The sequence below is a fragment of the Scomber scombrus genome, chromosome 12, assembly GCF_963691925.1.
Source record: "Scomber scombrus chromosome 12, fScoSco1.1, whole genome shotgun sequence".
NCBI classification, from domain to species: domain Eukaryota; kingdom Metazoa; phylum Chordata; class Actinopteri; order Scombriformes; family Scombridae; genus Scomber; species Scomber scombrus.
This window is the reverse complement of record NC_084981.1, coordinates 23728041-23753133: the sequence shown is the minus strand read 5'-3', so window position 1 is coordinate 23753133 and position 25093 is coordinate 23728041. Positions and strand designations below refer to the sequence as shown.

General features: G+C 40.1%; 2 protein-coding genes across 9 annotated transcripts in view; both read left to right on the top strand.

Moving 5' to 3' along the window:
• The window catches only part of ehbp1 (EH domain binding protein 1), a 164596-nt gene extending 158471 nt beyond the window's left edge, over positions 1 to 6125 (top strand). For both annotated transcript variants that reach the window (XM_062429954.1, XM_062429955.1), the window contains 2 exons: positions 4279 to 4393; positions 4862 to 6125. In XM_062429954.1, the coding sequence (XP_062285938.1) occupies positions 4279 to 4393; positions 4862 to 4952 (206 nt within the window). In that variant the 3' untranslated portion in view covers positions 4953 to 6125. The remainder of the gene's footprint in view (positions 1 to 4278; positions 4394 to 4861) is intronic.
• A 7167-nt stretch (positions 6126 to 13292) lies between these two features.
• On the top strand, positions 13293 to 17755 carry otx1 (orthodenticle homeobox 1). 7 transcript variants are annotated; one of them, XM_062430569.1, is made up of 4 exons: positions 13293 to 13389; positions 14543 to 14694; positions 17006 to 17156; positions 17202 to 17755. In XM_062430569.1, exons 1-4 carry the CDS (start codon positions 13293 to 13295, stop codon positions 17753 to 17755), a joined length of 954 nt encoding a protein of 317 aa, XP_062286553.1. The 7 variants fall into 7 exon arrangements, with proteins under 7 accessions (XP_062286553.1, XP_062286556.1, XP_062286555.1 ...); XM_062430572.1 differs by having other exon boundaries at positions 17006 to 17166; positions 17221 to 17755; XM_062430571.1 differs by having other exon boundaries at positions 17006 to 17166; positions 17218 to 17755.
• The last annotated feature ends 7338 nt before the right edge of the window (positions 17756 to 25093 follow it).

Sequence of the window (25093 nt, the reverse complement as noted above, 5' to 3'; positions counted from 1 at the left end):
TTGATTAGGTGCACTGTGCAATCCTATCACATGGGCGACTTTTGATGATGTCGCCAACTCTTTCAGGGTTGCTAGTTGACTGGAACCGACGATAACGAGACGAGTTGTCGGACTCAAGTTTTTGGGAGAATTCGGGAACCAAGTGTGTTGTTACAGTGAGGTTTTTAAAGCTGTTCCTCATTCAGGTTATATAGAAACTGTAGATAAAGTTTATCCTCATGTACTTTTAAAATAGACAAAATATTCTCCTCACATCCTCTCTGCTTGAAAGATGTAAATCTTCCAGGATCTGGGTATGAATGCGTCCTCGTAGTGTAGCTAACGTGATATTAAATTCAGGTTATTGTAACATACGGAGGAACAGATGCTGAAACTGTGTTTTTTTGTTTACATTGATGCTTCAATTTGTGGATGATTTACTGCTGTCTGTGTTTTAAAAAAGTTAGATCTTAGTTTCCAGCTCACTTAGTGGTTTAAACGGCAACTTTTTCAGAGCTGCACTGTCTCATTAATATTTAGATTTGAAGCAGTGTGTGAGTCAGGAAGAGGGATCGACAAGATTGTTACTTAAACAACATTTTTCCGCAAATATTAAGCGTGTTATGTTGTGGACTAGAAAATTTTGTGTGAAGAGTAATGTTAGTTATATTCTTTTTTCTTTTATAATATATATAATATCAACATATCTACTGAAAATGCCAAAACATCAATGCATTAGCCAGTCTTTCAGTGTATTCCCAGCATGTCTTGTCATCTCACAAACCTACTTTTTCATATTTTAAAGACCTATATAATATCCTAAAACAGCTGGGTGCTTGAACTTTTAGACAAAATGACAAAAACAGGAGTAAATAGTGTATTTTTCGGGGACTATATGATGCTCCAATGAGTATTTATGGCAGCAGGATGATGTGTGTAGGTTTGACTCTAAATAAACTACAGTGTGTGACTCATTAATGTGTTTTTAATAGTTTTACAGCACAGAGGAGTAAGACGCATAAACAATACTTAAATATCAGAATATCAGGATTGTTTTTTATTAGCTGATAAATAATAAAAATTTAGCATATCAGCTGTTCAAATATAATCGTAATTAATTAGATTTTCTCCTGCAGCACTGAGTGATTCTTTACAGTTTTTAACACTTTTCTTTTTTAACCATGCATGAAATCAAGCAAACTTGTGTGTTGCAGTTTTCCAACATTTGCATGTGACTGAAGAATCCGGCTACGCGTCGCTGTCAAAGACATTTATCTGTCGACCGTTTTCACCGCCTGTCGACTTTCTTCTCCTCCAGTGACACTTTTTGTCTCTTGACTCCACTTGGACCTCGGCCAAAACCAGCTTTTGGGAGGCCTTTTTTACACGAGAACAAGAGGTTAGAGCGAGCAGAGCAGAGGAGAAGAAAAAAAACAACAAAGAAACGGAGGAGGAATATAGATCGGTGTTGATAATCGTTAATTCTTGCAGACTTTTAGGTGAATATGTTTAACTTTATGAAGATGTGGATCGGATCTTTTGGATATGTGTGTGTGTGTGAGATAGAGATGGATAGAAAGATGCGTGTAAGTCGGCCCTCCTCTCGCTTTTTTTTAGAGAACGAAGCTTTTCGGACCAGTTTTGCTCTCTTGAATAAATTTAGCGACGTAGAGAGGAGGGGAGGGGAGGGGAGGGGGGTTCATGGGGATTTGAACCAACGCATTCTTGTGTGCCTTGTGCAGACTCACATGGTTACCGTTGGCGTGCACGGCGAGGGTTATCTGAATATGCACCCACAATGTGAGTTGTACACACTCCTCCAAAGTCTTTCCCCTCTCTTTAACCTCTCTCTCTCTCTCTCTCTCTCTCTCTCTGTTATAGGGGAGGCAGGGCTTTTTTGGAGGGGGGGGGGGGGGGGGGGGGGGTTCTCTGAGTGGCTGCAGGGTGTTTTGTTTGTTCCTGGGTGTCTGGTTACCCAGCCTGCCCCGCTCTGGTGTTGCCTGGTCACGTCTCTCATCGTCTCTCTTTATTGTTTACCTTCCTAATGAGGGGGGCGGGACTCTGAGACGTGTGATTGACAGCAGCGAGCTTGCCCCCTTAAACCCCCCCCTTCACCCCTTCATCTCCTCTCCCACCCCTCCCTCCTTACCCTCCCTGGGACGACCAGGATTGTGGCTTTTTGGCTGAGATGTGCTCTGAAGGAGAAGGAGGGCAGGATTTTTTCATACCTCTCTCTCTCTGTGTGTGTGTGTTTTTGTGGGAAGTTTTTTTTTTCCTTCTTCTTCCTCCTTTTTTTGTGAACCCTCCTCTTGTGGGCCGGCCCTTGTCGAAAAAAAAAAGGGATTGTGGGATTGTGGAGTTATGGCGGATACACACATTCCTATCCTGCAATTATCTGAGGAAGATGACTCACATGATGACTCATCTTTCTTTTTCTACACTTGACACAGTTTTTTTTTCATCCTCCTGTTAAAAAAAAAGAGGAAATTAAAAAAAAAAAAAAAGACACTCTTCACGCACACACAGCTGGACATATTTGGCAGTTTTTGAAGTATTTTGTCGATTCCCGCCGCAGAAGCAGGGAAGAGTAAATTTGCTTCCTTGAAAGAGAGGAAGAGAGGAAGAGAAAAGAAAGATAGAGGGAGAAAAAGAAGAAAAGAGGGGAACGTAGAGAGAGCCAAATATTGGGACTGTGTTCATTTCGCTCTGTGGTCGACTTCAAAGGGACGAGCGGGACCAATGAAGAGAGAGCGCAGACCTTTCAGGACAAACACACTGGGCCCAGCGTGACACACACACACACACACACACAGACTCACTGCTGCAATTTGACTCATTGAGGAGGAGGGAGGGGGGGAATATTTATTTTTAATAAAGCCACACTTATTTTGGGGGCTGACATTTTACAACATGCCTTTTATTCTGAAATCAATAGGCGGTTAAATATTGATAGAGGGGTGAAGTTGCCTACGCGCCACAGAAGTTGCACACGGCTCAGCTGTGTTTGAATTCTCGCTGGGATTTTTTTTACTTTCGCTAATATGAAACGATGGAGAGGCTTTTTTTTTTTTTTTGGAGGGGGACACATCCTCGCTTTTAGCTGAAGAGATTTCCTGCCTTCTTTCTAGTTAGTTTTAAGATGCTACACTGAATTTTGTTTCACTGATAAAAGAAAAAGTGAAATCTGATCTATAAACAGCTTCATTTTGAATGATACGCAGATGAAGGATTGATGTTTCACTGCTGATTGTAATATCGTTAAAGCACCCTTCAGTGTTCGCGGGTGAGTTTTGTGGGTGATGGAGGGAGGAGCGGGGGGGGGGGGGGGGGGGGGGGGGGGTGCTGCCCCGGTGTTGGGTTGTATGTGGAGCCGAGGGCGCCAGGCGGATATTTGAGCCCCAGGGGGAGTGAGTGCTCTCCTGTGGGCAGCCCCCTCCTCCAGGGAGAGGCTGAGGGGATTTGGATCGGGGTCCCACCTGGACCCTGTGGGGCCCTGTGGGGCCCCTTCCTGCAAAGACCCTGGAGAACTGAGACAAGAGTCGGGGGCTCACCTGTTTGTTTGTTTATTTAGCCGAGGATCAAGCAGAGTGATCATACTGAATCTATTAAATTATTAAAATAAAGATAAACTTATTAACAAAATAATACCTGACTCTTTCAAAATGGACCCAAAACAGGACCAAACAGGTGTCTCAAGTTATCATTCTGTCTTTAAAATGTCAGAAAAATGTGCAAAAAAATACGAACAAGGTTTCCCTAAACATTTTGTTTAGTCCCAACACAAAAAGTGAGAAAAAAAAGCTTCATATGTCTGTGTGCGCTTCATGAAGCTGCACATCAACATCCTTCAGATGTTCAGTGCGACACATCATCACACACACACACTGGTCCATACGTGGGTCCAGACTCGTCTCCAAGAATCCAGCAGGTTCATAAAAAGATGAACTTTTATCAAACTGTCCTGAATGATCCGAACGAGCAACATGTGTCTCAGTTTATAGTTCAGATGAATGTCCATCATGTTGAAGCTGTTTAGTCCTCAGGAGGATCTCGTCTGTCCTTTAATGAGACACAGTTCAATGATGAAGAGCTGAAGAGTTAAACAGGTGACGTCAGGTCCAGTGTTTCTATTCCAGGAGGATCGAAGGTGATTCTGTAGAAAAGTTGAACTGATGAGGAAGTTCAGACTCTTCTCTCCTCACAGGACAGAAAAAATGTGTTCATCTGGAAGGTTTTCAGAATAAAAAGGTCTGTGTGTCTCCTGGTCTGAAGGAGTCTGTTCTTCTGGTGTCGTTGCAGACTGGCAGAAGACGGAGGCCCAGAAGAGACGAGAGCAGCTGCTGCTGGATGAGCTGGTCATACTGGTCAACAAACGAGACGCGCTGGTCAGGGACCTGGACGCCCAGGAGAAACAGTAAGTTACCCACAATCCTCCATAACCACACACACAACAGGTATGAAACACAGATGTAAAACCCACTCAGAGGCCTGCTGGAGGTCTTTTCTCTCAGCCACTCTTTGGTAAGTCTGCGAGGGCGGTTTGCTGCCTATCTTTAGATTTCCAGAAGTCCCTGAGAAACCGCAGACGTAGTGAAAACACATTTCAGGGCGCGCTGCGTTCCAGCAGGCCTGCAGTCATCCTGCAGCACCTGCACGGGCGGGATCTCTTCCAGATCCGCCAACAGGGTGCCAGGCAGGTGAAAGGTCAGAGCCCGCCCCCTGGCGCTAGGCCACTCCACAGGTGGCACGGCGACGGTTACCGTGGCACCGACTGCATTACCTGTATATTTGTTTATATATGTGTGTGTGTGCGCGTGTGTGTGTGCACCCCTCCCCTCCCCCCTGCCGACAAATCTGACCTTTTGACCTTTGCCCTCCGCAGGGCCGAGGAGGAGGACGAGCACCTGGAGAGAACGCTGGAGCAGAACAAAGGCAAGATGGCCAAGAAAGAGGAGAAGTGTGTCCTTCAATGATTGTCATTTCAGAAAAAAAACACAACCAACAAATGTAGCCGATAAAAGAAATGTATCGTTATGATTATTGATATATTATTATAATTATTATTTGATAGTGGCTTTCCTAGACATTTCCTGGCCTGGTTGTTGTTTTGGTGAAACTAACAGCAGAGACTCGGCTGGATTAAAGAGGCCCTGCGATGCTTTTGCACCAACTTTATACTGACTCGAACTGTCCCACTTATATACGATATTTTTTATGTTAATTTGCTTTAAGATCGGTACTTGTATGTGATATGAATATGTATGAGACTAAAAGCAGTGCAAACCCCTGTCGGACAGATGGGATATTTGTATGTAACGATGCAGCAGCACATCCTCCTCTGTCTGAATGTGGAGACCAGTCGGATTGAGGTACAGCACAACTGGGTTTAATGGGGGATTTTTTTCCCCCTTCCTCTTCTTCTTTTCATGAGGTTGAGAAGACGAGTCGGACTTTTACAAACAAACACACACAAAAAAGAGTCGTTATAATATCAGTCTTTTCAAAGCTACTTCATTACTTGACTGTGTATCTTTTAATTATTTCACTTTAAAGTTTTTACTTGTAAAATATCTTAAAAAAGGAGGGGGGAGGGAGAGGGGGGGTTCACACCGTTCATAAACCTTGCATAAATCTTAACTTTTCCTATTGCTTTTTTTATTGTCTTGGCTTGAAAGCAGTTTACCAAAAGAAAGATCATGTTTTAAAAAAATAATAATAATAATCTCATGTTGTATATTTTCATCACTGCTCTGACCAATAGCTTCCAAAATCCTCTTTTTTTTTCAGGATTCATGCAGTCGAAAGTAAAAAATATATATATTATTTATTACCGTTTGTCCTATAAGCTGCTTGTAAGTGAAACTACCATCACATTTCATTTCATGTGCTTTTTTTTTTTTTGCTCAACAAACTTTTTTTTTATTTCTATTTATTGTATTCTGAAGAGGAGAAAATATGCTTCAAAACACAAACACAAACACACACACATGCATCTCTTAAAGCTCCACATCTGGTGCAGTTGTCCTTTTTAAGTGTGAACATTTATCTGTTTATTTATTCCAGTGTCATAACCCAAGAAGTCTTCAATAAAGTCCTTTATGATTTCATACTCCACAAAGCAGCGTGTGACTTTTTCTTTTTTTCTTTATTTTTAACCTCCTCTGGAAACAAACAGAAAATATATTAAAGGTTTATTAAAGCTGCAGGTATTTAATTTACAAACATCTGGACAAGTTTTTGTTTGTAATTTTCATAATATTTGAACAATGATTTTTAATAAAATGGTGTCTCAAAAGTCTCAATTATTATGTTTATTTTATATTTTCACTATTTGTCCATTTTACCTCCATATTGTGCTGTTTTCTTTTTTCTTCTTTTCACACAACTTAAAGTTATTGAAATGTAAACACGACCTGCACATGAGTGGCCCCTATCACTGCGAGCGCTGCGTTCAGCAATGCTTTCTTATTATTCTGCTCTCTGTTCAATTCCCTCTGCGACTTGTGCGTGTTTATAAATTAAAATTGGCGTTTCTTTGTGTGTGTGTGTGTGTGTGTGTGTGTGTGTGTGTGTGTGTGTGTGTGTGTGTGTGTGTGTGTGTGTTTGAGGTCGGTGCTGAGCAGGTTCCTCTGAGGAAGATTAGAGAAATCACTTTGTACCGAGCAGATGTTTTTTTTTTCTCTTCTCTTCTCTCCTTTTTTTTTTAAACCCTGGGCCTGCAGACGGGGGGCAGAGCTGGAGAGGCTCGGTCACCCGCAGCCATGCCAGGGATGGATGGATGGATGGAGGGAGGAATAAAAAAAACTGGAAGGTCGGAGAAAAACTCGATATTCCTTTTTTTATTTTTTATAATGATGATGATGGAGAAAAATCCCCCCTTCCTTTAATTGCACTTATTTATCTTTCACCGGCTTCCTGACGCGCAGACTGAAATAAACAACAAAAACGTGTCCGTGTAATAAAAATCAGAGAGTCTGGTTTAACCCTCCGCTCCATCCCCGCAGGCAGCCTCCCATCCCCGATTAAAGCAGGAAAATAGGTTGTGACAGCAGACGTCCTCCCCGGCCTTTCTAATACTTTGAAATTAATTTGCTGATTCGTTTCTTCTCTGCTTGGGACCGACTGTACGTGCACATTACGCACGGCGCGTCCCCCCGTCCCCCCCTGAGGCGCTTTTGTTTTAGTTTGTATTATACTGCGTTTATCACGGGAGACTGTAATGTTGGAGAATAAAGCGAAGAGCCAAAAAAAACGGTGGACGTTTTTGCTCGGTGCAGTCGTTGGCTGCATGTGTGTGTGAACGTGTGTGTGAGAGGAAAACTTAAAAAATGATTGAGCGCCTATCACTTCTACTTGGAAACTTGTTACAAAGATAGTTTACATGTTTTAAAAGCTGATAATTGTTCATGCGTAAAACTTTTACTTTTACTCCTGAATTTGACTCAAGTTTAAATTCTCTGCTTCTGTTAATATCAGTTTAAAATCAATCAGCGCAGCTTTACAGTAAATAAAATAAAATATCAGCTAATAAATCCAACATTTTAACATTTTTTTTACGTATTTTTTAAAAAAGAATTAAGAGGAAATAAAATGCCAGAAACAGCCCTGTCTTACCTCTGCAGCATCACTCGGGTCTTTAATGCTCCTGTGGAAGTAGAAGTGAGTGAAAAACATTTGTTAGTTTCCTCTTTTTTTCCTTTCTTTTTTTTTTTTTTTTACAGAGAATAAAAGCGAAGCGCTGCGTAAAAAGCGGCGGTGCCTCGGTGCTGCTGTGCAGCTGAGGATCCTTCAGCTGAATGGATTATCTCCTGAGCTTTGATGTCTCCTGGCCTCACCTCACAGGTGCTGGGAGCCGCTCGGCCTTTGCGTTACTTCCTTCCCCGCCGCCGTCCAAAAAACTGCACCTGAGGGAGCCCGGGTCTCCGCGTGCAGCGTCCGGTGCTCCTGCAACACTGTGTTTTATGCATCATCGTTTTAATAAGCACCGACAACATCCCCGCAGATCCCCGCTCCCAATCCTGCCGGCTGAAGGGACAAAACTTTTCCCCCTCCTCTCCTCGCCGCCTAATCCCAGGCTTTACCAGCTCAGCATTAAGAAAATTCAACTGCAATTTGGGATTAGACAAAATACTCTTATTACAAAAGGTTGGTGCAACTTGATAACTTGATAGTTGTTCAGGGGGTTTATCTCGGGGTCTTACATCGAGAGAAGAAGAGGAGGGAGAAGAAAAAAAAACAAGAAATTGAAGGGGAATATCAGAATAACCCGTCTCTTTTGTGTTGTGAGGGCCATATTTGTTGAATGGCCTTTTTGCATAATTTAACGGGGCCTGTGTGTGTTTGTGTGTGTGTTGAGAGGAGGGGTGATGGTATTTCGGTCAGACCCTCCACGGGCCCTCTGACTGCTCGGACTTCAGATGTGGTGGAAATAAAACGGTGCGTAAAAGTGTTTGACCTTCCAGTCAGCAGCCACGCAGCACAAATAAAAACCCTGCATCAATTATCCCCCTCCCAAAAAACCCCTTCAAAAACATAACTTTACGTCGTCTTTTCTTTAATCACCTCCCATTGACACATTTAACTTCACTTATTTTGACTTTTGCGTTTGATTTTGCGCGTAAAAACAAAGATTTTCCTCATTTCTGTTACCATTATGGTGCGTTTACGTGCGTTTTTTGGTGCGTTTAAGTGCCCTCAACCTCCGAGCAGCATCACCACAGGCCTCCACACACAACCTCAAACATACTTGTTCTCCTTTTTTTTTTGCTCCGCAGACTATTGATGTCTAAGTTTCTCTGTCAAAGTGCTCTCGCCGATGACTTTTAAGTCCCATCGGCCTCCTCTTTGATACCTCCTCCTCCACACACACACACACATAAAAATGTAATTTCCATCCCTCCAGTCTCTCTCTCTCCCTCCCTCCCTATCCCTCCCTCCCTCTCTCTCTCTCTCTCTCTCTCTCTCTCTCTCTCTCTCTCTCTCTCTCTCTCTCTCTCTCTCTCTCTCTCTCTCTCTCTCTCTCTCTCTGTCTGAACATTAGCTCGCTTTCAGCTCAGGCCTCATTTACAGAAGTTGATGTTTTTTTGTTTTTTTTCTAGTTATTTATTTATTTGCAGAGATCCACAAAGAAAAGTGGAGCCGAGCTGCATCCTCTCGACCCTCACTGACACACAAGCAAGAAATGAGAAGAAGAAGAAGGGAAACAAGCAGTTTGTTGTGTGTGTGATGAGTTAAAAACACATTAAAAACATCCGCATAAAGTGCAGATTTCATTCAGTGACCGCAGCTTTTTTTTTTTTTTTGCTGCTGCTGCTGATTTTTTTCTTCTTCTGTGGATTCTTTTTCTTCCGCAGTGAGTTGGAGGTCTATCCCTATTAAACTTTACGTCAACCATCCTCAAATGTAATTCTAAATGGGGATTAGACCTCATTAATATTCATGAGACTGGTGTGTGTGTGGAGAGAGAGAGGAGGGGAGAGGAGGAGGAGGAGGGGGCGTATCACAATAAAAATCAAAATGGATAAATGTAACTTCTTTTTATTTTATTTTATTTTTTTAAATGCATCACAGAGAGAAAGTGTCCCGATAAAAAGCAGCTGATGCTTCCTGTCAGTAGATGTTTGTTCTGTTGTTTGTTGATAAAATAATAATAATTCAGTTTTCAGCTTTCTGTCAAATTAAACTTAAAACGATTTTTTTTTTAATCCTCGGAACAAATGTGTTGTCTGATTTTTCTACATATTATTTCTCCTGAAACATTCTGCATGATGATTTTTTTTATTTCATTTAACAAACAATTCAATGTTTGAGAGGGAATAGGACGAGAGAATGGGGGGGAAAGAAGCAAAAACACTGCAAAATAACACAAAAAAGAGTATTTGCTTCTGCAGCTGAAAGAAAAATCCGTAGATTTAGTTTGAGTTTTTCTTGTTGGTCGCTTCAAAAATGCAACCAATGCTTCCTTTTCTTGTGAGATGCATTCAAATAGCAAAACAAATAATAAGCTCTTCCTATAAAAAATAGGAATATATATCCTCTAAAGTCAATTGCTGCCTTTGCGCACTGAAGCACTTTCCTCCAGCAGGCCTGTGTGAAACATTTCCATCTTTTTAAAAACCTCTCTGTGGTTTCGTCTAGGTCTCGGGACTGGGACCTGAGAGGAGAGGGAAGGAGGGAGGGAAGGAGGGAGTGAGGAGGGGGGGAGAGTTGAGTGGGAGTGGGCTCTCCTGGATGCCACTATGCGCCTATAGGCCGCCGTCGCCGTCTGTCAGCCGGGAGAGGAGCACCGATTGGCTGCAGGAGGCGGATCCGCAGGTGTCCTCCGCTCATAGAGGCTTGGGGCGGAGAGAAGGTGATCAATCCCCCATCCGTCTCCATTAGAAATCACCTTAACACTCTGACAGACAACGACAAGCCCCCTGAAAGCAAATGAGTTTGATTTATTTGGCTGTAAAAACACCCGGAACCGCACCGAGGACTGTTTTCCTACCGCTGGATAATTTTACTGCTGCGCTCCTCTCGTGGGCCGAGAGCTCAGGAGAAGAAGGGAAGGAGGAAAAAACAAGGTAGCGTCGCTTTTTTCTTTTCTCTCTCTCTTTCTCACACTCTTTCTCTCTCACACACACTAACTAAACAATTCACGCGTTTTTGTTTTTGTTTTTGTGCGCGTTTCTTTACTTCCAGTCGCAGTTTGAAAGCGAGAAACTAAACTATGCATCAGTAAGACGAGCAGATGAGAAAACTCACTTTTTTATTCAATCATTGCATTCATTTTTTAAAAAGCTGATACGTGGTGTGAATGATATCAATTCTCAACGCTGCACGTTTTGTGTGAATTGTGTTTTTTCAATTAATCTGATTCAGCTTCAACTGGATAAATGAAGTCAACTTCCTCCAACAGTAGATAATTTTCATATTTCTATTCCGATTCATCCATGTGTGGGTTTTTCTCTCCCTTCCACTCTCTCTCTCTCTCTTTTTCTTTTTTTTTTGGAGAGCAATTGGCCATTAAAACGTTTGAACCACTTAGTAGATAATTGGAGAGGCGTGTTTTTGGTTTTTTGTTAATTTATTTTGCTGATAAGAGCCCTTCTGAAACGCTCTCTCTCCCCGGAGGTCTAATCTAAATTCTAATTGAGTTCATTTGCACCGAGATCTCGTCTTTTCTCTCCGGCCTGGCAGAGCTGCAGACGCGGTGCTGGAGCCGCTGCAATACACGTTTGGCTGGTTCAGGTTTGGTTTTGGTCAGTTAGGAAACTCATTGTTAAAAATAATCTCCTCTTCACGTTGACTAATTGAATTCAAACTGCAGGGCTGTAACTCTGCACCGAGGAGTCACAATTAAAGATAATATCTAACTTTTTTCTTGACCAGAAGACTCAAACCCTCTAAATGTCAGATGGATGTGTTAAATGTTCAATTAAGATACTTGTTTTAAATGTGATAGTTTTCATCTTAAATTCAGTCGCTCTCTTACTGAGAGAACCAAACACACATAAATGGATACTGCTTATAATTAAATACGCTACTTAAACACACAGAGAGGCATTCAAAAAACCATAGTTGTACTTATAGAAAAAATAGTTTACTGCTGGTGTTATAATCTGTAGAAAATAAAGTAAAATTTGAGCTTTTTTTCTCAGTAGTTTGGTTACTTTAACTCTGAGCGTCAAAATAAAGACGAGAAATGACACTAATTATGATTTCTGCAGGAATAAAACTATTAAAACTGACTCCTCAGATCTTTATTTGACTTATTTAAAAAAAGAGGAATGATGTTAAATGTCTGCCGCTGGATTTTCTTTTCTTTCTTTTTTTTCTATTTTAAATTGGGTTCAGTTAATTTCAGCAGAGAGCTGCAGGAGTCTTGTTGTGGTCAGAAAAACACACAAAGTTTGACGACCCGAAACAAACAGAATGAACGAGAACAGAAAAGACTTCACACCGGTGCAGCTGTGATTTTATACTTTATCAAATCACATCCATAATCCAGCTTTTTACGCGCTGTGTGTGTGAGTGTGTGTTAGTGTGTGTCTGTGTGCCAAGGCCTACACACGCCTACACACACACACACACACACACACACACACACACACACACACACACACACACACACACACACACACACACACACACACACACACACACACACAAGCTCATATTGAACTCAGCTTTTATTCAGGTTTCAACTTGCATTTGTTTTTTACCATTAAGAACAATAATTCTGCTCTTTTTACTACAAATTATTTTTCCATTTTTTACTTTTAATTGGTGAAATTTGCACCGTTTAAAAGCTCTTTTTAAAATAACCATGATTAATGATCTTATGGACATTCAACGCTTTTAAATGCTACATGACATAATAGATTTCATTGATTTTAATTTGAATTATTAATCACTGTATGAGGGTCAAAGTGTTTCTGGTGTTAAAGTGAAGCTCAGCATGACTTTTGCATGTATTTACAACCATATATGTGCAGCAGGAGAGAAAACGTGAATGATAAATATAAAACACAGACAGCACACAGGTAAATTAAAATGTATATATCTTCAAGTAAATCAACACACAGTTTTTTTTTTAGGAAAGCAGTGATTTATTGCAAATATTCAGGGGTCATGAATCAGCTTCTTATGCATTGTCCTCCATTATCACTGGTTTAATTTATATATTATGGACGTCTGTCAGTTTAAACAGGTGAATACAAATCCTGTTTGATAAATAGAAAAGCTTTCAGTGTGACTTCACTTTGCGGTTTGTTTTCTCCGCTGGAGGTTTTGAGTTGAAGCGGATTTGGCAGCCGGTTGACCCCCTAAAAAAATCCAACATTTCTGAAGCGATTAAAATGTGCGTCTCTGTCTGTGGTTTAATATCCAAGTGAAGTGCCAGTAAATTATCACCAGGATTTGTCAGCTTTGGTGTAATAACAGCTGTTCATTTATAGTGTTTTCCTCACTTTGAATAAAGCTGGAATTTAGCTGGAAAGTGACTTTTTTAATTTATTTTTTACAGCTTAACATATATATATAAAAATGGAATAACAGATCAGATAATTGGGGTCATTTAGCTACTTTAAAATGAGTTTCTTTCTTAAATGTTGCTTGACAAAAAATCATCTTCAGGCCTGCTTAAATGTTTTCAAGGATGCAAACTTTTTCGCAGTGACAGCTTGCTTTTGATATTATGCGTGTTTTAAGACATTTGTATGTGTGTGTGTGTGCAGTGACTTGGATCGGCCCCCTGTCCCGTCAAGCTGCAGCATCGGGGGAAACCGAACCACTGGCCTGAGCTGGGTGGAGCAGTGACCGCCTGTAGCATGATGTCCTACCTCAAACAGCCCCCCTACGGCGTCAATGGCCTGGGGCTGAGCGGCGCTGCCATGGACCTGCTGCACCCCTCAGTGGGCTACCCAGGTACACACACACACTAATACACACTAACACACACTAATATACACTAATACACACACTTTTACAGCAGACACACACTTCTTAAAACATAAATGCAGTTGCACAAAAACAGGAATAAAGTGGGGTTCATGAAGAGAATGAAGCTACTAAAAACTGAATTAATGTGTAATAATGATAATAGTAATAATAATAATATCCGTATAATAATAATAATAATAATGTAATAGTGTGTTATTGGCTTATGTGCGAGTTTATCATTGTATAAAACTAAACTAAGTGTGACAAAACCATTTTTATTTAACTGAAATCATAATAAAAACTAGACTTTAGGATAAAAAAAACTAACTATAATAAAATGAAATAATAATAGCCTGCAGAAAATGTCATTTTAGTTTTTGTGTTTCGTTAAATGTATCAACAAGCATGAGGAAGTATATCCTACTGGTGTATGTTTATTGGCAGTCGGATGTCTTTACTACAGACATATATTATATATTTATATAATAATATATATAAGTAAATATATAAGTGTTTGTATTGTAATAACTATTCTGAACTGGTAAATGTCGCCCCTGATAAATACCCCCATGTTATAATAAAGCTGAAACGAGCAGTAATAATGAAAAATACAAAACTACAATAACTCTGCTTATACGGACAAAAATAATGATGCAATATTTTAAGAACAATACAAAAAAAAGAAAAAAACCTTTAGTAAAACAAGCGTCTTTTTTGTTATACAATTAAAGTGTGATGTTATTATATGTGCACATTCATGATAGCCTATTATGTGACTTGAAATGTTTGGGTTTTTTTTTTTTAAACATGCACTTTGCCTAATCAAAAAAGGGAACATTAAAAAGACATTTAGTTAAACATTGGTGGAATAAAACTAGTTTAAAGTAAATGTGTCTGTATTCCTCCACGTCTGCAGGATAAGTTCAGTGATTACAAACGTAAATGATGAGAAAACGCGCTTTAATTTCACATAACTCCCTGTAATGTTTTAGTCTAGTTTTATATTTATTAACTACGGATAAATTGAGATGTTTTGATTATTTTCCACCACTGTAATGTTTCAGCAGACCTCACATGCTGAGCAGAAACCTTTATAAACATCATTATAAGCGGTTTTATTGTGTGCTTTGCTCCGCAGCGACTCCCAGGAAGCAGCGCAGGGAGCGGACCACCTTCACCCGCTCTCAGCTCGACGTGCTGGAGTCTCTGTTCGGTAAAACCCGCTACCCGGACATCTTCATGCGGGAGGAGGTGGCGCTGAAAATCAACCTGCCCGAGTCCAGAGTTCAGGTAAGGAATTAAAACATGTCTCCTTTTCTCCTGTTTCTCCTCCGTGTGTTCAGTTAAAGTGAGGAGACGTCCCCAAAACACACAAACCTACCGGGACCGACGGTCAACACTAACGTTAACCAGTAATACTGACGTTAATGGTTAAAACTAACCGGTAATACTAACGTTAACTGGTAATACTAACGTTAATGGTTAACACTAACCGGTAATACTAACGTTAACCGGTCATACTGACGTTACTGGTCAACACTAACCGGTAACACTAACGTTGACCGGTAACACTAACGTTGACCGGTAATACTAACCGTTAACATAAAAGTTAATTGTCAACACTAACGTTAACCAGTAATACTGACGTTACTGGTCAACACTAACCGGTAACACTGACGGTCACTAACCGTTAATACTAACGTCAACGGTCGACACATTTACCTACCGTTAACTCTGTGGACCAGAGGGGGGCAAACAGCGGCCCGGGGGCCAGACTCGGCCCTGCAAGCTAAAACTATTTGTCTCTCTCTCTCTCTCTCTCTCTGATGAAAATTCTGTCTTTCATAGTTTATGTCTAAACTTTAACATAATTTTTCACAAATCTACAAATGACAAAATAAATACGGCTCCTGTCATATGTCTTTATCTAATCCTCCACACCAGCAGAGACACAAAACTGCTATCTTAAATAAACCTTCCAGAAAATAAAGTTTTAATACTTTAAATCAACAACTTTGGGCAGTGGAAGAAAAATGCTTCCTTTTTAGATACAAACTTAACTGTGAAGTAAATCTGTTTTATTTTTAAATGAATTAGAAGAAACAAACATACTTTTTTGTAATTTTAACACCAGTTTAAAAAACAACAATAATAAACTGGCCCATCATTGAACCTAACTGCTATAGACGATGGCAACTGTTAGTATTAAATGTATGCTATTAGCTAACAAACAGGCCTTTTTTGATACACACATAACTTTACCATTTGAAGTTATAGTTATCCTGCTAAATGCAGCTTTCCATTAACGTTATAATGCTATAAAATTAGTAACAAAACAGCAAAGTTAAGGCCTAGTTATAAATATTTAAACCAGCATATCAACTGTATAGCTCCTAGCTAACATTAGCATTGATTAAGCTGGTTTACAGAAAATTAATTAACGTAGCATTATTCATTCATTTATTTATTCTAAAAGTATACTAGTTAGTTATTTCTTTGTTTATCACTATCTAAAAGCAGAAATGTGTTTTTAATGATTTAAATCTTTATCTTTGTCCTTTAAATCAATCATTTATGTCCTAATTTGTGTACTGTACTGAGTGTCCTATCATGGCCAAACCTGGACCATTTGTGTCATTTTAATACCAGTAATTACTCAAAACACTACGTTCTCCTTTAATTTGACATAATTAAGCTGTTGGGATAATTTCAGGCCTGGCAGCTCCTGATTTCAGCCATTTAAGCCCCTTTTTAAGTGGATAAGAACGGATGTATTGATTGATTTAATGATCAATAACAGTGAAGCTTTGACAGGAGTGTTAAAATTATTACACTGGTTTGTTAATTATGATACTGGTAAAATAGCTTTAATGTGTTGGGGCAAGCTGGATGTTGACTTGTATAAGCTCTGTTTCTGGTTTATTTTATAACACTTTATTTCATTTTGGTGGCAAACGAGCACCCAACAGACCAAAGTGCATGTGAATTTAGTGTAAACAGAAATAAGTGGCACAATTATAGGCCTAAAGATACACCTTTTTTAGAGTCTATTGAAAACAGTAGATTCTTTCATTATTATTTGATGCAATATAACTGAAGGCTGTGTAATTTGATCTGAAATATGGTAGCAAGGTAATGAAGAGAGGCCAAGACTACTCCAGCAAATACTCCACAAACTCACTGGTGTACTACCATGTTGAACAAATACTACTCTTCAGAGGCATTAGGGGGAAAACCAAGGCAAGCCTCTCTCTCTCTCTCTGACAATTTGAGTTATTCTCTGAATGTGTGTGTGAAACAAAATGCTCTACATGATCCTACCCTCTCGGTGCTCTAGAGTTACCCTACTGTGTGGTGAAACCCAATAGCCTGTTATCTTAGAGCCGTCTACCAGGTATGAAATTGGACCCCTGGCTGGTCCAAGCCAAGGGGCCGGGGTGGAAATGAACCTTGATGCCTAATAACCCACAATTTTCCTCCATAATGTACTCCCAGCATGGCCCAGGAGTATTTTTTTCCCTTTCTTTTTTTTGGATGAAATGCTGTGGTTATTTGTGTGTGTATGGTTGCTAACTGCTGGCTGTTGTTCTTGTTTTTCTAGGTGTGGTTCAAGAACCGGAGGGCCAAGTGTCGCCAGCAGCAGCAGAGCGGCAGCAGCGCCAAAGCCAGGCCGCCTAAGAAGAAGTCTTCTCCAGCCCGCGAGAGCACCGGATCGGAGAGCAGCGGCCAGTTCACGCCTCCCGCCGTCTCCAGCACGGGTTCGTCCTCGTCCTCGTCCTCCTCCACCAACCACACAGGCCCGGCGGCACTCAGCAGCACCTCTACCTCCATCAGCACAGTCTCCTCCATCTGGAGCCCCGCCATCTCCCCCGGAAACGCTCCCGCTCCAGCCGTGGCCCCTCTCCCAGAGCCCGGACCCCCTTCTAACGCCTCCTGTATGCAGCGCTCAATGTCAGGCTCTGCCGCCGCTGCCACCTCCTACCCCATGTCCTACAACCAGACGCCGGGCTACGGCCAGGGCTACCCGACCCCCTCCAGCTCCTACTTCAGCGGCGTGGACTGTGGCTCCTACCTGGCTCCCATGCACTCCCACCACCACCCCCACCAGCTCAGCCCCATGACGGCCTCCTCCATGTCAGGCCACCCGCACCACCACATCAGCCAGTCGTCGGGCCACCACCACCATCACCACCACCACCAGGCCTACGGCGGCTCCGGCCTGGCCTTCAACTCCTCCGACTGCCTGGATTACAAAGAGCAGACTGCGGCCTCCTCGTGGAAGCTCAACTTTAACACCACAGACTGCTTGGACTACAAAGACCAGGCCTCCTGGAGGTTCCAAGTCTTGTGATCAGGCTTTTTTTTTTCCCCCTCCTCCTCCTCCCTGCTTGTCTGCTCCCCTCATCGTTTTGTTTTCCCAGATTAGGTATTGCTTGTTTTTTGTTTTTTTGTTTTTTAAAAAGACAAAAAGAGTTTATGAACCATAAGATAACAAGATAGCAACAGGAATGCTTCGCAGCCTGACATTGTTTTTCCTCCTTCCCCTCTCTCTCTTGTCCCCCTTTTTAAAAATTTAAAATTAAGAAAAGAAAAAAAAGAAGAGAAACAGTCCCACAAAGTCCTGTGAAGAGAACATGAAATCAGGAGCAGAAGAAGAATGGGTTTTTAAAACAACGCCCCCCCTCCCCCCTTCTTGGATGACCTTAAAGAAAACCAAACTGTTTTTTTCTTTCTTTTTTTCTTTTTTTTCAACCAAACTCCTTTGACCACCAGCTCTCTGGCTCTCTGGATGGGAGGAATATTTTCCCCTCTGATGCACCGACAGGAACTGCCTGCAGTGCCCCTCTTTACCTCCAACCCAATCAAAAAAAAAAACACACAAAAAAACAAAAACAAACCCTGTATAGTTTTTATTTCTCAAAATTTGTTATTTTAGGATGACAGAGATTTTTAGTCAGCTACATCGAGAAGCTGAAATATGTAAATATGTATTTGGGTCAGTTACAGTGACCATGTTTAGTTGGTGTTTTTTCCGAATTTGAAATTGTTTATTACCACTTTGGGAGAAAAAAAAGAAGTTAAAAAAAAAGTGTATGTAAATCTTTCCAAATATTCCAAAGATAACAAAATTGGCCATAAAGTTCAGCTTTTATATTCATTGTTTTACTCAGCAATTTGAAATGTCTTTGGGGGGGAAATCTAAATCTAAAAATATAGATGCAGAAATATTCTGGCTACATTTTTTTTGTTTTTCCGGATGATATATAGCCTCTACATTTTCAAAGCAGACCTCCTCCTCTTCCTCCTCCTCCTCCTCCTCCTCTTGGGCATTGTCGTGATTATTGGACATGTTTGAACCGCAGCACTTGGCTTGATTATTGGAGTCAAAACATTTTTATTTTTTCTGGAGAAAGAGAGGAAATGTGGATTTATAGCTCCAAAATGACAGTGAGATGTTGAATGTATCTTTAAGGCGACCACCCTTACATACATGTTCATCCAATAAAGATCCGTTAAGTCATATTTATCCTCCACAGTGGATTTCTGTCTGTTTTCAGTCCCAACAGGGAGTCAAATTGTTCTGTTTTTCTTTCTTTCTTTTATTTTATTTTTTTGTAGATGCATGTACACCAGCAAGTACAAACTCCTGTTTTCTCTCATTTGAACTAGTCACACTTTTATTTAAAAGCTTGTTTTCTCTCTCTCTCCTAATTATAACAGGGGTAAATGCAAATTACCCCGTAATTAATACAACCCGTGAACAGCGTGTAGGCCCCGCATTTCCATTTTAGAAGAGCAGACCAGTTTAATCCTCTCTGTCTCTCTCTCTCTGTCTTTAAATTGAAACACTAACATCTCTCCCCTCGCTTTAGGGGAGACCAAGTGTCTTTTTTTAAACTGCGGCGTTAAAAAGCCTTAAATATTGAGCCGGGAGACATTTGATCGAGGCGTAATTGAATGCAGCGCTGTAATGGCGTGATAATTACTCCTGCGCCCTGAGTTGGTTTCTCCAAAAAATAACCTGCAGGAATTTCTCTGCCTCTGATGCGGTAATTACGTAGGTGGGGCAGGTTAGGGGGTCAGATGTAAGTGTGTGTGTGTGTTGCTCGCAGGCATACAAGAAGGGGGGAAGTTTAAAAAAAAATTGCGTCAGTTTTCTGGCAAGGTTGTTTTTGGACTGACAGTGAAGGCCACGCAGAGAGCAAAGGAGCCAATAGAATAAAAACATTAAAAAACAGGTTTTATGTTCATTAATTGGCGCAATCAAACACTGCCCTCGTGCAAATAAATTACGCCCCAAAAGAGCAGATTGTGCGCACTTTTTAAAAATTAAAAAAAGAAGAGAGAATTAAGCAGAAGTTAAATGAGTTTTTCTTGTGGTGTCTTAATCTAAATATCCACTCTAATTAGAGCTGCAGCAATTATTTTCATTATTGATAAATCTGCTGGTCATTATCTGCATTTAATTGATTCATATTTTGTCTGGTTAACAATCCAAAACCCAAAGATGTGCAGTTTACTTAAAATGAGACGCATTAAAAAGTGGTAGTAGCAGAAAATATCCATTATTTTGTCATTTGTTTTGCTTAAAAAGTGACTTATCATTATCAAAATAGCAGGCGATTGATTTTCTGTTGATCATCTAATCGATAAATTGACTAATTGTTTCATCTATGGCTCTATTATGAAATTATGATTAAAGCAGATTAAAGCTTCCGTCCATCCACAAGAGGATTAACAGGTTAAAAAGGAAGAAAGGAAAAATTATGTTATCTTTTAGTTCATTTATATTCACATTGAATAATCTTAAAGTAAAATGTGTCAATTTGAACTAAAGGTGGCGGATTATTGTGATTTGTTTTGGGGTCCGAAGCCAAAAAGTTATGTTGAATCAAACACAAGATAATCAATAATATCTGAGACAGATAAAAAATTGATCTATACAGCATATTTAGTGTCTTATTTTTCTAACTTGTGTTCAATATCTGCTCCTTTTCTTGTGTAATATTCCAGTTTAGCTTCTGAAAATAATCCAAATGAGCCTGTGAGGAGAAAGGAAACACTGCCATAGATCTCCAATATCAAACTGATCAGATTATAAACCTAATCGATACATATTGGAGGAACCTCGCTGCCTGTTGGAGATCGTGTTTCAGCTGCAGCCGGCCGTGTGCTGTCTCTCTGTCTCTCTCTCTCTCTCTCTCTCTCTCTCTCTCTCTCTCTCTCTTTCTCTCTCTCTCTCTTTATGTAAATGATGCTCGCAGCAGCTGAATAAATATCTGTAGACATTAAACATGTTTGCGCCAAGACTCGCAAACAGCGCAGCGAGCAGCGGCGGATTTGTTCGGATTTGCATCAAACAAACATTTGCGACCAATCTTGTGTGGATTGTTTAAGGAGTTTTTTGTGGGGAGCCACAGGTCTCACACATGAGACAGCTGCTCACCTTCAAACACCGACTGAAACAAAAAAAAGGAGAAAAAGGGAAGAAAAAAGAGCGATGTAAGCGTTTCTGACAAAAGAGGAGATTATTAAATGTTTCCTCTGAGGATGTGAAGCTGCAGCCAACATGTCAGACATACAGGAAATGTTTCTCTGCAGGCTTCAGGTTAGTTAACTGCACCTGCACAACAAACCCCAACAAATAAATAAATACAACTTAACTTTCACCAACAAATGTCTTGATTTAAAGATATTTAGAATAAGATAAATGAACATAAATGAAAAGCTGGAGAGGAGAGAAGTAAAGGCCTTTAACACTGGTCATGAGAGATGTGACTGATTAACATGGAGGAGAAACATGCAGGAAGAAAACAAAAGACACATTTATGATCATCAGCCTCTTAAAAACATCCATGTTTACCAAATACAGCTTTAAAAACGGAGTTATTTATAGTAAATGTGTCTGCTGCTGAATAAAGTGAATAAATAAACTTACTTTAAACAAGCAAATTATTTAATTCTCATGTAACTTCTGCAGCTATGTATTAAGGAAACACATGTTGTAACCAGTTTAAGTCAATAATAAAAATCTTCTGCAGTTTATTTGACATCATACAACAAAAAATTATAATCTTGAGTTTCACCAGAATATCAGAAGAGTCCCATTCTCATTTATATGTTTTGCTGCTTCTGCTGCTGTTTAGTTTGAGGAGCTTCAATATTTCCAGATGTTAATGAACTGCTTAATAAAAATACAATAAGTCTGAAGATTGAGGTTAATAATTTATACAGATGTTAATAATTAAGAGCTGAAATTCACTTTTCAACAAGGAGTTACATTAAAAAATCACATTTTAACTATTAAACTAAGTGTATGCTGCTTTAATTGCTACTTTATCACATTTATGTCAACAGGCTGATGATATAGACTAATACAGCTTTATTTTTGATAATTGAAATGCTGAATTTTAACATTACAGCCAAACAAATTAGCTTCACTTATACTTTTAACGACGTATTTCAACACCAGAAGAACTAAAACGACCCTAAACTTTAATCAGCGTACATCTCACTGTTAAATCCGACCCAATCTTCACCTGATCTCAGACACAAATGCTGACAGATAAACCATCTCGAACATACTGTATAGAAGTAATCATCGACTTTCTGTCAAGATGGAAACGATTATAAAAACAAAGACAGAGGTTAGAAAAGCTTTAAATCCAAATTCATCTTTTCCATCAGACTCCACATTGTCTCAGACCCAACGAGTGCAAACGAGTTTCTTTTTTAAATGTGACACAATATTCAGGATTTGTTTCTTTTATCAGATAAAGCAGAAGAGTTTAAACATGTGGTGTTCGTCATCACGGCCTCGTCTGAACTGAACTAGAAGTTCAAGGGAAGAAGCAAGAACCGAGAAGACACTTTGGATTTAGAAAAAAGCTTCACGAGTGACTAAAACTAAACATATAATCCTTTCAAATAGTTTATATGTTTGTTTAAAACACCTTATTTATGTGTTTATTTGTTGGAGAAGATTTTAGGTTAACAATGTGCAACCAGGATACAGCAGATATAGTTAGTTAGTTAGTTAAAATTTACACAAAAAATGACATAATGTCTGATAATACAATGTTTTTCCACTTAAAAATGTTAAAAGTTTCACAATGTATTATAGCAACTGACTAGCAATCAATATTTTGTCATATTGAACATCTTAAAATTACCAAAAGCTACATTTAATCAATATTCTCAGGTGAATTTCATTATTGCAAGTGTAGAAATTGTTAAAAGAGACACTTATCAATACTTTAAGCTTTAAAATTAGGAGCTCAGATTGAACAATTATATAAAATCAGGACTTCAGCCTGTTTGTCTGTTGCTGCATTCACAGTCACGCCTGACATTTGACATTTACTTTAAAAAAAAAAAGAAGAGGGACACTATTGGAGCAGTTCATCACTCTGACCTTGTGTGTGTGATGAGTGTTGTTTCAACCTGAGCTCCGGGGTCCGACGCCTTCATAGTTTGTTCAATAGGTCGATTGATTGCACCACTGTTGTCGACTGTTGACCTTTTGGCCTCTCGCCTTGCTCCAGTGAAAGGTGTCTGAATGTGGGTGGACTGGAAACTGTTGACATTTTGTTCACACTTGTCCAGGAAATGAACTGGAACCAGCGGCTGGACCGTTTTTGCATGAGCGGTTTGCGATTTCTATCTAGGAGAGACAGAGACAGACAGACAGATAGATAAAGAAGACAGAAACCGGTGTGATCCCTTCAGTATTTGATTTGTGTTTGTGAGGCCTCGATACGTCAAAAGTATGTATGTGTGTGTGTTTGTGTGAGAAAGAGAGAGAGAGAGAGAGAGAGAGAGAGAGAGAGAGAGAGAGAGAGAGAGAGAGAGAGAGAGAGAGAGAGAGAGAGAGAGAGAGAGATTCGAAGGACCAGCAGATGCACCGATAGCCTGCATGCTGGGACTGCTTTCTTGTATTCTGTTTCTATGCAGGACAAGAAAAAAAAAAACAGAAAAAAAAGAACAACACACACTCACACTTGTCTTTCATTGGCTGTCGACTGTCGCCAGACATTGGCATCCTGGTGTGTTCATAGGCCGGTATGAGGAGTGAGAGGTGATACAGAGGAGGATTATATTTACCTGGGAGGTTAATCTGGGGTCAACTGTACATGGGTGTAGTCCGGGCCATCGTCTCCAGTTTCTTCGCTTTTGTCTGTTTGGTTTTCTTTTTTTTCTCTTTCTTCTTGCATCTTGTGTTGTTTACTGTCAAGTCTGGGTACATATAACTGGTGGGTTTATACAGGTACACACAATCTTTAAAAAAAAAAAAACCTCAACAAAGCCACCACCAAAAACCTCTTGAATCCGTCATCCAGACTCAAAAAAGAAGGTGAAGGTACCTTTGGTTCCTATGAGGGGATTTCACAGTTGAGTCCAGGCGACCAATACAGCCGAGCTGGTGGAGTGAAAGCAGCTTAGTCACCCCTGTGACACCAGGCGCTGAGAGCATTCATGAAATTCCTCGTGGGGTTTGCATACTGTAGGTTTAACTGAGCACACGCAGTCTCTCTGTAACATCAAGCTTCATCCGTCCATCTTTGATTAGCACTGTCAGTTTGGATTGATTGACAATTAAATTCAGACTTTTAGAGTATTGCGATGTGGGGTTCAAATAGAGACATCTGTTCACTGTGGATGCGAACACATGCATAGAGCTGCTCTGCCATCCTGTGTAGAGAGTAGTTTAGGTGTATAAACGTGACCGGCTGGGAACGACTGACATGAAACTAAACAAAAACCTTTTTAATAATAAATCTAAAGAACAAACATGAGTCTATAGTCAAAGCACAGTGGTGTTTTGAATGGTAAATGCTAATGCTTGAATGGCAATATGGTCATGTATGTTTACCATGTTCAACATCTTCGTTTAGCGCGTTAGCATCCTAGCATTTGCTAATTAGCACCAAACACAAACTAGTTTAGTTAAAAGCAAAGTATTGGACAAATTTAAAGTTTGAAACTTATAATGGGAATCTTCAAAGTTATTATAAATCATCCCATAATCTTTGAAATATTTAAATCTGAAGCAAAGTGGTCGACCGACTGACGCTGCCATCCCTCGAGCCCTGTAAGTGTTGCTAAAAACAACACAAACAGGGGAGCTCTAAAAGCCAATAATTTAGGATATGCTACTCACTCACTTAACATGTTAAAATATAAGTATGCTCCCTACGTGAGACTCAAAGATAGTTTTGGTGCCGATTGTCTCTTAAACCACTCAATTAACTGATCAGAGGGCCAAACTCCCAAAATCCAATTTAGCTTTTTTTAAAACAGTGTATCAGTAAATTAAAGGATCTGAGACTTTTCTTTATCAGAGGAAACTTTTCTGAGGTCAGTGCAGCAGTCAAACACTTCCTTCCTTCATTCTTTCCTTCTTTGAAGTAGCTGATGGGAAATCAGACAAGACTGGACCGGTGAAAGCAGTTCAGTCTGGACTTTGCCTCACCGTTTTTCCCGGACTGAACGACCCCCTTCAAAATCTAACCTTATGTGATCGTTCATATGTTTTCTGCACTCCTGATGACATCTTCACTTCGCTTTTCCTACTCCTTGAGAACCAGTTGTGTTGGAATAAGGAGGGATGCAGTGGAAAGGTATTTGAAGAGGGTTTGTATTATCTCATCTGGAAACGATGCGGAGGACCCTCGTCCCAAGTCACAAC

Bases quoted from the DNA above. Each gene is read 5' to 3' on its own strand.
- otx1 (XM_062430567.1), top strand. From the start codon at position 13,293: ATGATGTCCTACCTCAAACAGCCCCCCTACGGCGTCAATGGCCTGGGG. The intron at 13,403-14,531 runs CTAATACACACT...TTATTGTGTGCT, and splicing joins TACCCAGGTACACACACACA to TTGCTCCGCAGCGACTCCCA. The intron at 14,695-17,005 runs GTAAGGAATTAA...TTGTTTTTCTAG, and splicing joins TGCCCGAGTCCAGAGTTCAG to GTGTGGTTCAAGAACCGGAG.